Source organism: Nannobrachium achirus, assembly GCF_963921795.1.
Source record: "Nannobrachium achirus genome assembly, chromosome: 10".
Lineage (NCBI taxonomy): Eukaryota > Metazoa > Chordata > Actinopteri > Myctophiformes > Myctophidae > Nannobrachium > Nannobrachium achirus.
In genome coordinates, this window is record NC_137819.1 from 53,776,698 (window position 1) to 53,790,193 (window position 13,496).

Genomic DNA, 13,496 nt, shown 5'->3' on the forward strand with positions numbered 1-13,496 from the left:
ACTGGGTTTGGTGATGTCCAGAATCAGCTTAGTTTCAATTTGTTTACAAGCTAAAAGAGCCTATTAACTGTATGTACTGTAACGTATGTCAATGGGGAGCATATTTTGATTGATATATTTGATTTCTTGCACACCTTTGGAGTGTTTGCATGTGTGGTCACTCTGTGCCAATAGAGACTCACTCTTAGTGGTAGCTATTACAGTAAGCTTTTCACAATACTTACAAAACACGTAATAGGCTCTATATATATTATTAATTTAAATTATCTATAGGCTAGATTATTATTTCCATACATGAAATGTGTGTCATACATTGTTTTTCACTATGCATGCATGAACAAATAATGTTATAATTACAATGTGATTAAGTAATGAATCATTCAATAATTGTAAAATGTTCTCTACCACACGTAATACAATAAACAACAACAAAACAAATATCTGAATCATTGTCTCCACCAGCCGAAGGCTGAGGGAGAGTATGTTTTCCCCTCCGTCCGTCCGTCCGTGCGTGCGTCCGTCCGTCCGTCCGTCCGTGCGTGCGTCCGTCCGTCCGTCCGTCCGTTTGTCCGTTACCAGCTAATCTCCGGCGCCGTGCTGGTGGAGAGTATGTTTTCCCCTCCGTCCGTCCGTCCGTGCGTGCGTCCGTCCGTCCGTCCGTTTGTCCGTTACCAGCTAATCTCCGGCGCCGTTGGCCCGGTCGCTGCCAAACTGTGCACACACACTCCCTCGACACCAATTCAGAACCTCTGCCCCAAATATTTCACATGGGCCTGTTCTAGCGCCACCAGGAGGCCGACTTTTGCAAAACTAACTTTTGCCAGTACTCCTACAGATTTTGTCCAAAAATCACGTAAATCAGTAGACAGTATCTCTACAGTCATGTGATCGACATGGATGTGTCAGATTTTCCATATTCCATCCTGATTGGCTAAAACTGGCTTTCAAAGTTTGCAGGAATGGTCAGTTTTGAATAAAATGCCTGAAATCCTGAACGCAGTGTGCGATTTTGGTGAAATTGTGCATGCACATTCCCAATAGGCAGAGGAATAAATGTCACTTAAGAAAAATCAAATCAGCCTCATGGTGGCGCTATAACAGGCCGATTCATGTTTTCACCTATAACTCCACCGATTAGTGTCAAACTTTGTATGCGCACTCCTTCGAGGCCAAGGTAAAACCTTTTCCCTGCATTTTTTACATCAACCTTTTATAGCGCCATCAGGAGGCCGACTTATGTAAAACACATTACATGCCTGACCTGGTGGAGACCTGTGCTCGGAAGAGCACTGCTTCTAGTTTTTAATATGTTTCTCTGACACATGCTATTACACACAGGCAGTGGTGGAAGAATTACTCACATTTTTAGTAGAAGTATTCGTACCACAAGTAAAAATAGTCTTTACACAGTATGTTCCATTTCACAAGGTTTCAACAATCTTTTGAAAATAGCAGATCTACAAGCTTGCAATGTGCCGCATCATAGATCTTGTTGATTTTCAAGTAACCAAAATTATACTTTTTAGAAGTAAAAGTATTAACAATTGGAAACACTCCAGGCAAAGTAAAAATACCTCTAAATTGTACTTAAGCACAGTACTTGATGTAACTTACAGCCCGTTAAACCTGGTCTTTCACTTGCATTGCATTAAAGCAAGTGGTTTTATTTTTCCACACAACAAACAAGTGAGTGCAAATGTAAATAGTAGTGGAGCAAAACTGTGACCCAATTAAAATCCTTACCAAACAAAAGAACAGAATGTGGTCTGGTGTTACAGCCCTTTAAACCTCAGCCAGGGCAATCTCAGCTGTGTGTCTATGGTGCACCAGACAGAGCGAGCGGGTGACTTAGAGATTACTCCGACATTGCGTTAGTCCATTACTAACCCTAACCCTAACCGCACGCGTAGCAACGTAGCCCAGTGTCCGAGAGGAGAGCCCAGTCAGGTCAGAGTGGGACTGATATACTGAACTGCAGGTGTTGGTGAGGAGTAGGCTATCTGAGATGTACAGTATATCTGAGCTGTTTCTTTGCCTATTTTGATTGAGTGATTGATTGATTGATTGATTGATTGATTGATTGATTTCAAACATTAAAGACAATGACAAAATAAAATTCAAAGAAAACACACAACAACACATCATTAAAAACAATAGGACCTAATGCTCAATTGATTGGTTGAAAGAATACTTTATTAACAGTTTGCAAAATATACAGAGGTACAATTATACAATATGCTTAAAGCATAAACACAAAAAGTCTAGAAGGGCTTATTTCCAAGCAGTTGTGCTAATAGTCAATAAATAAACCTATGGTAAATTCAAACAATTCAAACGCTTATCACATTGTCCTCGTGTTCAATGGAAGTCCACTTTGTTGTTCAGTGTCCAGTCAACTGCTCCATGTCCACTCCAGACACGCAGACAGACATGAAGGGAGCTCGCCGAAGCTCACAATGCTTAGGGAAACTTTTTGTGGCAGTTGTTTAGACTTAGTCAATAAATAACATAACCCTAAGATTTCAAACAAAGAATTGCAGACGCTATAATCAAACACTTGCTGTTAGCATCATCGTGTTGTAATTAAAACAGTGCAGAAAGTGCATAAATGTTTTAAACCGTGGTGACAACAGGCAGCCATATCCCTGACACTGGACGGTCAAGGGTTCTACCGTTCAGAACAGTGGAACTAAAGACTAGAGACACCGACGATCCCCACGTTATCAGCCGATTGAATATGCTCTAAACTGCCATACATTACATACATTACATAACATATCCCATACAGTATGGCCCGATATAGGGGTCCGTTAATACGTCTAGGCTCAGGAGGAGCTTATTATATCAGCCATGTATTTCAGTGCAGTCCGGTGGTCTTGGACGCGCTTCGCGCACGGCCAATGTGGGCTGGTCAAAATATGTCCCCCCCAACTGTGGAGTGCTGGATACGCCACTGGGTGAGGGGACTCAGCTACCACCTTCCTCTTCGTGCTCTTCTGCTTGACATTTTACAAGTACAATTAAAGTTAAAATGAAAAGTGCTACAGAGCTTGGGATAAAAAAGGTCCATGCCCATATGTTGCCATGATTGGTTAAAAGTACACTCAGTGTAGCACCAAAAATAGTAATTACAATTGTAATTAATATGCCAAGGGCAACCCATGGTTGACGGTGGCACCAGGCCCTGCAGCGTCCTGATGAGAGAGAGAGAGATGTGGAGAGAATGTGAGAACGCTTCTTTGAAATGAACGATGGGATCTGATCCAAAATCTACAAAGTAACTAACTAACAAACTAAACTGAGGGCTACCGGCGAATCCAGGAGCTCCAGCAGGTCCAACCTCTCCACGCTCGCCCTGAGGAAGAAAATCAATGTGTCAGAGAGTGCCTGCGTACAGACAGACAGACAGACAGACAGACAGACAGACAGACAGAGGGACATGGATTAAAATGAATAGTTTGATGAAGCAGGTTCAAACAGAAAGCTCATTGGGCTCCAAACTACCCAGAGAATGGGTCTGTAAATCAGTGGTCACAAGGTTGCAGAATAGCGCTAGCTACGCTTAGCACTGTGTGTGGGATGAACTTCTGCTTGGATATACAGAATACATGCACTCGCCGACCTGATACCTATAAACCTATCAGACCACTTATCATCAGGCACTCATTACATGCTGTATTTAATGTGTGTGGATGAGAGGGTGGAGGGTTTTATATTGTACTTTATATCTGTTTGTATGTTCTTTCTGTTATCCTTTAATGCAGTGTTTCTCAAACTTCCAAATTTCAAGGTCTCCCCTTAACCCTTGACAGTGACAGAGACAGACTTGTATGGGTCAATTTAGACCCCCCTAAAGGAACCCACAGAGTCCCTGGAATCCACTTTGAGAACCACTGCTTTAATGGGAAGCACAATGAGTTTGCTGCGTATGAAATGTGCTAAATAAATACATTTGACTCGACGAACCTTCTCTCCCTTTCCGCCAGGAGTACCAGCGGCTCCACGCTCACCGGGCATTCCACCTGCACCCTGGTGTCCAGCAGCGCCAGCGGGTCCAACGTTACCGGGCTCTCCCTGGAAACACACACAGCAAAGTATGGTTCATTTTCCCCCCACCATACAAAACGCACACAAACTCAATAGGTTAACATTTTAGAATTGACTTATTGAGTTAGTCCGTAGTATAACAACGTCTGGTTCATCTTTCCCATTAAAGCCCAAGGATTATTTTGCTTAAAGAAAAAAACATTCGAGCCAATGCCTTATAACATGGTCTTCAACGGTTTTCAGGCCTAGGACCCCCTTAGCTGAGAGAGAGAGAGACAGAGGAAGCACGGAACCCCACTACATATATTGTGTAAAATATATACATTTCTTACTTTTAGAAGGTTTACTTTTAGAAGGTTTTCTTTGCAACTTGAGGCTTTCAAAGCTAACTCATAATATTTAGTAGATTTCTGTTGGTTTGTTTGTTTAATGAAGGTACCTTGTTGAAGACCCATGCCTTGCAATTAGTTGTAGCATCTATATAAATCTTTCCTCCTCTTTCCAATTGCCCCCCAGCAGCCACTGGTTTAGAACACTAATTGAGCTTCACTGGTAGTGCTCTGCAGGTACCAAAACTTACAGAATGCATTTTCCCCCTGTTCAAACTATTCTCCAATTTCCTGCATTCAATATTCGTTTTCAGGTTTTTAACGTTAAAACACTCTTTAATGGCCAGGCAGAGTCACAACACCAGGATGGATTGTCTTACCTTGCCACCATCAGGTCCAGGGGCTCCAGCAGGTCCGCGAGCTCCCATGGATCCCTGAGCTCCAGTAGAGCCAGCAGCGCCGGGGTTACCACGCTCTCCCTGGAGGGACACACACATACCGAAGGGTCACTTATAGAAATGTAAAGCTTTTACATGGCCAACGTGTAGATCAGTGGTTCTCAACCTTTTCAGGCCGCGACCCCCAGAATAATCATATTTGAACTGGGCACCCCTTTCCACCCTGACGAGCACTAAGAGTTGAGGCATTACATTTTGTTCGACACGGTTCTATTGTGAAAATAGCAGATCTACATGCTCACAACGCCTCGCGTTGCGAGGCGTTGTGAGCATGTAGATCGGCTATTTTCACAATTTCTGCCTCTAATATAATTTGACAATTTGGCCAATTTAATTTGTCATTTTAGATGTATTAAAAAGTCCTTAAATTGTGACTTTAGAAATGTGCAGATACCCTTCACCCACTTAAACTTTATGCTGGTTTGTTTACTGTTGAGTGAGAAAACAATGTTGCACATTAAGGTAATCACCTGGGGACCCCCCAAAATAGTTTGGGGACCCCTACAGGTTGAGAACCACTGGTGTAGATGATGGTATAACCCTGAGTGTTCATTTAACTCTGAGTGCATGCAAATGCATCTGAAGAGACATTTAGAAAATGACAGCACAGTAACATCATTTATTTCTGTCTGAACAACGTAAGGACGGATACACTATTGTTTGATGTTTGAAAGAAAGTGTGTATTTATGAATAATGTGTGCAAACTGGAGAAAGCTCAAGGATCAAGGGAATTATGAGATGAGACGGGTTGGATCTACCTTGCCACCAGCAGGTCCAGCAAGACCCTGGTCTCCTGAGACACCCTATAGAGACAGAGAACAGTTAGTTAAGAGATGTAAAACTATTTGGTATCAATAGCTACGGTTCCTACAGTACACAGCAATGGCATATCTGTGAGGATTGTTCCTACAGTGTATCAGCAATACAATTTGTACAATTTAGGCATTTAGCAGATTTAGAGTGTGTGTGTGGTATACTCACTCTGTCTCCGGGCTTGCCAGCCTCACCAGATGGTCCAGAGGGGCCGGGCAGTCCCTGTAGATATCAAAGATAAAAAAGAAAATCAATAACACTGCTTGTATAACCAGACTAACATCAAGACGAGCATATTATTGTAATCCATAATAATACAATATCACTGTTTACTTTTCTTTACTTGATTAATGCCTGGCAAAGGAAGATGGATGGGTGCCTGAGAGGCCTGTCTGAGTTCCCTGACTGAATAATCAGCTATTTTAGCCATTTTTGACTTAAGATAATGCATTCAAACCTGGAAGCCAGGAGCTCCAGCAGCTCCCTGCTCTCCTCTCTCACCAGCAGCACCCTAATAGCAGAGAGAGAGAGAGAGAGAGAGAGAGAGAGAGAGAGAGAGAGAGAGAGAGAGAGAGAGATAAAAGAGATAAAATACCAAAGATTATCACAGGGAAAAATGACAGATGGTTACAGTGTGGTCATCAGCCAAAAGAGGAACTTCTTATTGAATGCAAGATTAGAAATCCTATTACTTACCACAGGTCCACCAGTACCAGTTGCTCCGTTGTTGCCATCAGGGCCAGGGGCTCCCTATACAAAGGCAGACAGGCAAACAATGACTTATCGGTGACAGATATACAACTTTGTGGATGACATAATGACTTGTCATATACTAAGCGTAGGTGATAAATGATGCTCGACTGGGACTTACTCTCAGTCCAGTGGGGCCAGAGGATCCCTTCTCACCAGGCTTGCCAGCCTCACCCTGAAGAGAGAGAGAAGGAGATTATGTCATTATTATACACAGTGATAGAGAATAAGAGCAAGACTGCAGTTGGTACATCCAAGTTTAATGTAAAGTTATGGGAATCTTCCTCGAGAGTAAAGATATAAGTAGCCTGTGTGCTTCAGCCTTGGTAGGATACCAGGACAATCCTTCTGCTCATTAGCCAAGAACAAGCCTAAGAACATGCTGTTGGTCTGCTAATCTCCAAGTCATGGTACTGTCTAATATATGTTCTGAATCCACTTACACCAGGTCCCTTGGGTCCGGGGAATCCAATGTTTCCAGGCTGGCCTCTGGGTCCAGTTGGGCCAGGAGGTCCAGCACGGCCATCTTGTCCAGCAGGACCCTGATTGGGGATGAGAGATAAGTTCCATTACATGCCATTCAGGAGTGCAGGTATACTGTAGCTGTAATCCATACTGATGATGTAGATCATACATGGGCAACTGGAGGCCCAGGGGCCACATGCGGCCCCCACCTTCACTTAATGTGACCTGCAGGTTAATATTGAAATATTGATATATTACTGATTTCGGCTGTTACAATTCCAAACATGCAAACATGACCCACTTTAATTACTTCAGTCTATATTAGAAGGCTTAATGACTAGTACTAGTCTTTTTTTTATGTCCAATGTATTTGTATTTAAGTTCATAAAGTTAACCTAAGAACATATAAATGAATTTGAAATGAAGAAATGATAATACTTTTCAGGATTCCAATTCAAAAATAGATAGAAAATTATTCAGGATTCCATTTAAAAAATAGCAAAAATAGACAATCTACAAGCTCAAAACATGTCGCACTGCGCCACTGCCACGCTTTGAGCTTGTAGATCAGCTATTTTTTAGCTGTATATGCATTGTGGCCCTCTGGAGTGAGTGTGAAAATAAAGTGTACTTCTCCATCATCAAAGTTGCCCACCCCTGATGTAGTAGATGAATGAACTAGGGTGTTGGGATTTACTCACCAAAGCTCCCTCCTTGCCTTGGGGTCCACCACTTCCAGCGCTTCCTGGTTGACCCTGAAGAGATAAATATTGATCAGTGATTCATCTTCTTAAAATACCTGGCTGATTTTATTTTATTTGAGGTGATCTATAACCTATCCTAACTTGGCCCACTGAGATTGACTGAGAACATCCAAGTGGATATGCTTATATTCTGATCCAGGGCTAGGTGTCTTGCTCAAGGGCAAGACCAACCATCATCAGCGTTGATGGCTGTGCCAGCACTGCTTTCTAAAGATCTTTCTATGATTTCACTTAAGGTGGTCGGTCGACCCCATTAAGGCCTACTAGGCCCACGCCTGATTTCACTCTAGACTGAATATCTTTGCAGAAAATAGCTGATCTACAAGCTCACAACGTGTTGAGTTGCAACGCGTTGTGAGCATGTAGATCTGCTATTTGTGGCAAATGCAAGCCCCAGAATAGGGTTAATGATTAGGTTAATGACTCACTACATTGACAAGAACTACAGACCCCTGATTAAAAAAGAAAAGAAAACTAAAACTCACTCTTGGGCCAGTCAGACCAGGCTCACCAGCACGACCGGCATCTCCGGGGGGTCCACGAGCGCTAGAGGCACCAGTGGCACCACGGGCTCCGGGCATACCCTAAAGGAGAGAGAGAGAGAGAGAGAGGGAGAAGAAAAGGAGGGAGAGCAGGTGTCAACAGTTGAATGTAAAACAGGGAAAACCAGATGTGTTCTCCCTCGTTGCATCTACAAATATTATATATGATGATTACAGTGTCTAATGTGCTGTTTCTCAAACAGTGGGGCAATAATAATTTTATACAACTTTTATAAACCAAAAACAAACAAATCTATGAAATTCCATAAATATAAAATAATTATAATTAAGTATTGAAAATAGCCGATCTACAAGCTCACAACACGGCGCGAAGCGACACATTGTGAGCTTGTTGATCTGCTATTTTCACTAGTTTGGGTCCCGGGCAAACGTCTCATCCCTCTTTCGGGTCTCGAGTGAAAAGTTTGGGAATCACTGGTCTAAAGTGACTACTGGTACACAGTCTTCTACGCTTACGGTATATGGCCATTTAGGGTATTTTAGATTAGGACGTTTAATCTATTGGAGGCACACTTGTTCAATTGACGTATTCTTTATGGTTACTCACAATAGGGCCAGATCTTCCCTCGGGCCCGGGCATACCATAGCTTCCGCCAGCACCCTGTGGGAGACACACACCCACAGACATTAGCAGATGATCACAGTCACACAACAGTATTGGTGTAAACTAGACAGTTGTTTACTGTCCGTTTGGATCTGGGTGAACGTGACACTACTCACTCTGGCTCCACGGAGTCCAGCGGGGCCGGTGGCACCGGCCTCGCCAGTGGGACCTCTCTTGCCCTCCTCACCCTGAGGTCCGGGGGTTCCCTGAGGTCCGGAGTGTCCCTGGGCAAGGCAATAGAGAGGTGTTTTTTAAGATCTTCATATGAAAACAAAGCCCTGCCGTTTGGGTTACATTGTAATGTAGCAAAATGAATACATAAAGCTGTTTGGAACAAGGTTAAAACTTACGGGCTCTCCCTTGACACCAGCATCTCCCTTCATACCAGCAACACCAGGATCTCCCTGAAATCGATAAGGGATGAATAGATTAAGAGTGAGTAAATGAAGACACCGAACGATGGCTGTTTAGTGCATGCAGTTCTGTGTTAGTTTTGTGCTGAAGCTTTTCCATGTACACAGTCAGACAATACCAAAAGGATAAAAAACATTTCCATTGTAAGCGTATTTCCACTGTAGTCCTTTGACAGGTCTTTTGCTATATTCCATCTTGAATCCTGAATCTTGAATCTTCAGCATGTACATTGCACACTGCTATGGTAGGGCCATAATGATATTTTGGAAATGTTTGCGTTGTGCGCTGCCATCTGCATAGTGAGTGGTCTTAATGATCAGATCCTACTGTATCATTTAGGACATTTATGTATCCGTATGTGTTGCTGTAACAACTGAAATCCCCCCTGCAGGATAAAGTGCAATTTATAATCAGGGTTTGAAAAAAAAAAAAAAAAAAAAAAAACGTAACTGATTAAGCCCTATATATTTTGCTGTACAACAAATAGCAAAAATAGCCAATCTTCGATACCTCATCGGGATGCGATAAGTTGTGAGCTTGTAGATCGGCGATTCTTACTATTTAAGTATTTTGAACATATTGGAAATTCTTTGAAAACATGCCCACAATCTAGATGCAAGGTTTAATGTAAAATAAACCTTTTCATTAAATTGTTACATTTAGTTGTTAAATTGTTAAAAATAAATACCAAACAGTCAAAATATCAAACTGTAGACAAACTATGAAAAGGAAATGCATAAAGTATTTAATTCAAAAGACAACAAATCTAAGAAATTCTCTCTCTCTATATATATAGAATTGATTCTGGATGACTTGGCGGTAACCCCAACAGCAGAGAGAGAGAGAGAGAGAGAGAGAGAGAGAGAGAGAGAGAGATAAAAGAGATAAAATACCAAAGATTATCACAGGGAAAAATGACAGATGGTTACAGTGTGGTCATCAGCCAAAAGAGGAACTTCTTATTGAATGCAAGATTAGAAATCCTAATACTTACCACAGGTCCACCAGTACCAGTTGCTCCGTTGTTGCCATCAGGGCCAGGGGCTCCCTATACAAAGGCAGACAGGCAAACAATGACTTATCGGTGACAGATATACAACTTTGTGGATGACATAATGACTTGTCATATACTAAGCGTAGGTGATAAATGATGCTCGACTGGGACTTACTCTCAGTCCAGTGGGGCCAGAGGATCCCTTCTCACCAGGCTTGCCAGCCTCACCCTGAAGAGAGAGAGAAGGAGATTATGTCATTATTATACACAGTGATAGAGAATAAGAGCAAGACTGCAGTTGGTACATCCAAGTTTAATGTAAAGTTATGGGAATCTTCCTCGAGAGTAAAGATATAAGTAGCCTGTGTGCTTCAGCCTTGGTAGGATACCAGGACAATCCTTCTGCTCATTAGCCAAGAACAAGCCTAAGAACATGCTGTTGGTCTGCTAATCTCCAAGTCATGGTACTGTCTAATATATGTTCTGAATCCACTTACACCAGGTCCCTTGGGTCCGGGGAATCCAATGTTTCCAGGCTGGCCTCTGGGTCCAGTTGGGCCAGGAGGTCCAGCACGGCCATCTTGTCCAGCAGGACCCTGATTGGGGATGAGAGATAAGTTCCATTACATGCCATTCAGGAGTGCAGGTATACTGTAGCTGTAATCCATACTGATGATGTAGATCATACATGGGCAACTGGAGGCCCAGGGGCCACATGCGGCCCCCACCTTCACTTAATGTGACCTGCAGGTTAATATTGAAATATTGATATATTACTGATTTCGGCTGTTACAATTCCAAACATGCAAACATGACCCACTTTAATTACTTCAGTCTATATTAGAAGGCTTAATGACTAGTACTAGTCTTTTTTTTATGTCCAATGTATTTGTATTTAAGTTCATAAAGTTAACCTAAGAACATATAAATGAATTTGAAATGAAGAAATGATAATACTTTTCAGGATTCCAATTCAAAAATAGATAGAAAATTATTCAGGATTCCATTTAAAAAATAGCAAAAATAGACAATCTACAAGCTCAAAACATGTCGCACTGCGCCACTGCCACGCTTTGAGCTTGTAGATCAGCTATTTTTTAGCTGTATATGCATTGTGGCCCTCTGGAGTGAGTGTGAAAATAAAGTGTACTTCTCCATCATCAAAGTTGCCCACCCCTGATGTAGTAGATGAATGAACTAGGGTGTTGGGATTTACTCACCAAAGCTCCCTCCTTGCCTTGGGGTCCACCACTTCCAGCGCTTCCTGGTTGACCCTGAAGAGATAAATATTGATCAGTGATTCATCTTCTTAAAATACCTGGCTGATTTTATTTTATTTGAGGTGATCTATAACCTATCCTAACTTGGCCCACTGAGATTGACTGAGAACATCCAAGTGGATATGCTTATATTCTGATCCAGGGCTAGGTGTCTTGCTCAAGGGCAAGACCAACCATCATCAGCGTTGATGGCTGTGCCAGCACTGCTTTCTAAAGATCTTTCTATGATTTCACTTAAGGTGGTCGGTCGACCCCATTAAGGCCTACTAGGCCCACGCCTGATTTCACTCTAGACTGAATATCTTTGCAGAAAATAGCTGATCTACAAGCTCACAACGTGTTGAGTTGCAACGCGTTGTGAGCATGTAGATCTGCTATTTGTGGCAAATGCAAGCCCCAGAATAGGGTTAATGATTAGGTTAATGACTCACTACATTGACAAGAACTACAGACCCCTGATTAAAAAAGAAAAGAAAACTAAAACTCACTCTTGGGCCAGTCAGACCAGGCTCACCAGCACGACCGGCATCTCCGGGGGGTCCACGAGCGCTAGAGGCACCAGTGGCACCACGGGCTCCGGGCATACCCTAAAGGAGAGAGAGAGAGAGAGAGAGGGAGAAGAAAAGGAGGGAGAGCAGGTGTCAACAGTTGAATGTAAAACAGGGAAAACCAGATGTGTTCTCCCTCGTTGCATCTACAAATATTATATATGATGATTACAGTGTCTAATGTGCTGTTTCTCAAACAGTGGGGCAATAATAATTTTATACAACTTTTATAAACCAAAAACAAACAAATCTATGAAATTCCATAAATATAAAATAATTATAATTAAGTATTGAAAATAGCCGATCTACAAGCTCACAACACGGCGCGAAGCGACACATTGTGAGCTTGTTGATCTGCTATTTTCACTAGTTTGGGTCCCGGGCAAACGTCTCATCCCTCTTTCGGGTCTCGAGTGAAAAGTTTGGGAATCACTGGTCTAAAGTGACTACTGGTACACAGTCTTCTACGCTTACGGTATATGGCCATTTAGGGTATTTTAGATTAGGACGTTTAATCTATTGGAGGCACACTTGTTCAATTGACGTATTCTTTATGGTTACTCACAATAGGGCCAGATCTTCCCTCGGGCCCGGGCATACCATAGCTTCCGCCAGCACCCTGTGGGAGACACACACCCACAGACATTAGCAGATGATCACAGTCACACAACAGTATTGGTGTAAACTAGACAGTTGTTTACTGTCCGTTTGGATCTGGGTGAACGTGACACTACTCACTCTGGCTCCACGGAGTCCAGCGGGGCCGGTGGCACCGGCCTCGCCAGTGGGACCTCTCTTGCCCTCCTCACCCTGAGGTCCGGGGGTTCCCTGAGGTCCGGAGTGTCCCTGGGCAAGGCAATAGAGAGGTGTTTTTTAAGATCTTCATATGAAAACAAAGCCCTGCCGTTTGGGTTACATTGTAATGTAGCAAAATGAATACATAAAGCTGTTTGGAACAAGGTTAAAACTTACGGGCTCTCCCTTGACACCAGCATCTCCCTTCATACCAGCAACACCAGGATCTCCCTGAAATCGATAAGGGATGAATAGATTAAGAGTGAGTAAATGAAGACACCGAACGATGGCTGTTTAGTGCATGCAGTTCTGTGTTAGTTTTGTGCTGAAGCTTTTCCATGTACACAGTCAGACAATACCAAAAGGATAAAAAACATTTCCATTGTAAGCGTATTTCCACTGTAGTCCTTTGACAGGTCTTTTGCTATATTCCATCTTGAATCCTGAATCTTGAATCTTCAGCATGTACATTGCACACTGCTATGGTAGGGCCATAATGATATTTTGGAAATGTTTGCGTTGTGCGCTGCCATCTGCATAGTGAGTGGTCTTAATGATCAGATCCTACTGTATCATTTAGGACATTTATGTATCCGTATGTGTTGCTGTAACAACTGAAATCCCCCCTGCAGGATAAAGTGCAATTTATAATCAGGGTTTGAAAAAAAAAA

At 42.5% G+C, this 13,496-nt stretch overlaps 1 protein-coding gene across 2 annotated transcripts in view; it reads right to left on the minus strand.

Annotated features, from left to right (window-relative positions):
• Positions 1–2,276: 2,276 nt before the first annotated feature.
• LOC308292145 (uncharacterized protein) overlaps positions 2,277–13,496 on the minus strand; it is a 29,220-nt gene continuing 18,000 nt past the window's right edge. The window contains exons 6-27 of one of the 2 annotated variants that reach the window (XM_080734410.1): positions 13,003–13,056; positions 12,769–12,876; positions 12,596–12,649; positions 11,971–12,069; positions 11,423–11,476; positions 10,700–10,798; positions 10,378–10,431; positions 10,203–10,256; positions 9,145–9,198; positions 8,911–9,018; positions 8,738–8,791; positions 8,113–8,211; positions 7,565–7,618; positions 6,842–6,940; positions 6,520–6,573; positions 6,345–6,398; positions 6,106–6,159; positions 5,817–5,870; positions 5,594–5,638; positions 4,757–4,855; positions 3,967–4,074; positions 2,277–3,355 (exon numbers count right to left, since the gene is read on the minus strand). In XM_080734410.1, coding sequence (XP_080590536.1) covers positions 2,972–3,355; positions 3,967–4,074; positions 4,757–4,855; positions 5,594–5,638; positions 5,817–5,870; positions 6,106–6,159; positions 6,345–6,398; positions 6,520–6,573; positions 6,842–6,940; positions 7,565–7,618; positions 8,113–8,211; positions 8,738–8,791; positions 8,911–9,018; positions 9,145–9,198; positions 10,203–10,256; positions 10,378–10,431; positions 10,700–10,798; positions 11,423–11,476; positions 11,971–12,069; positions 12,596–12,649; positions 12,769–12,876; positions 13,003–13,056 — 1,896 coding nt within the window. In that variant the 3' untranslated portion in view covers positions 2,277–2,971. Of the gene's footprint in view, positions 3,356–3,618; positions 4,075–4,756; positions 4,856–5,593; positions 5,639–5,816; positions 5,871–6,105; positions 6,160–6,344; positions 6,399–6,519; positions 6,574–6,841; positions 6,941–7,564; positions 7,619–8,112; positions 8,212–8,737; positions 8,792–8,910; positions 9,019–9,144; positions 9,199–10,202; positions 10,257–10,377; positions 10,432–10,699; positions 10,799–11,422; positions 11,477–11,970; positions 12,070–12,595; positions 12,650–12,768; positions 12,877–13,002; positions 13,057–13,496 lie in introns of those variants that run through there. The other variant, XM_080734411.1, reaches the window with a different exon arrangement.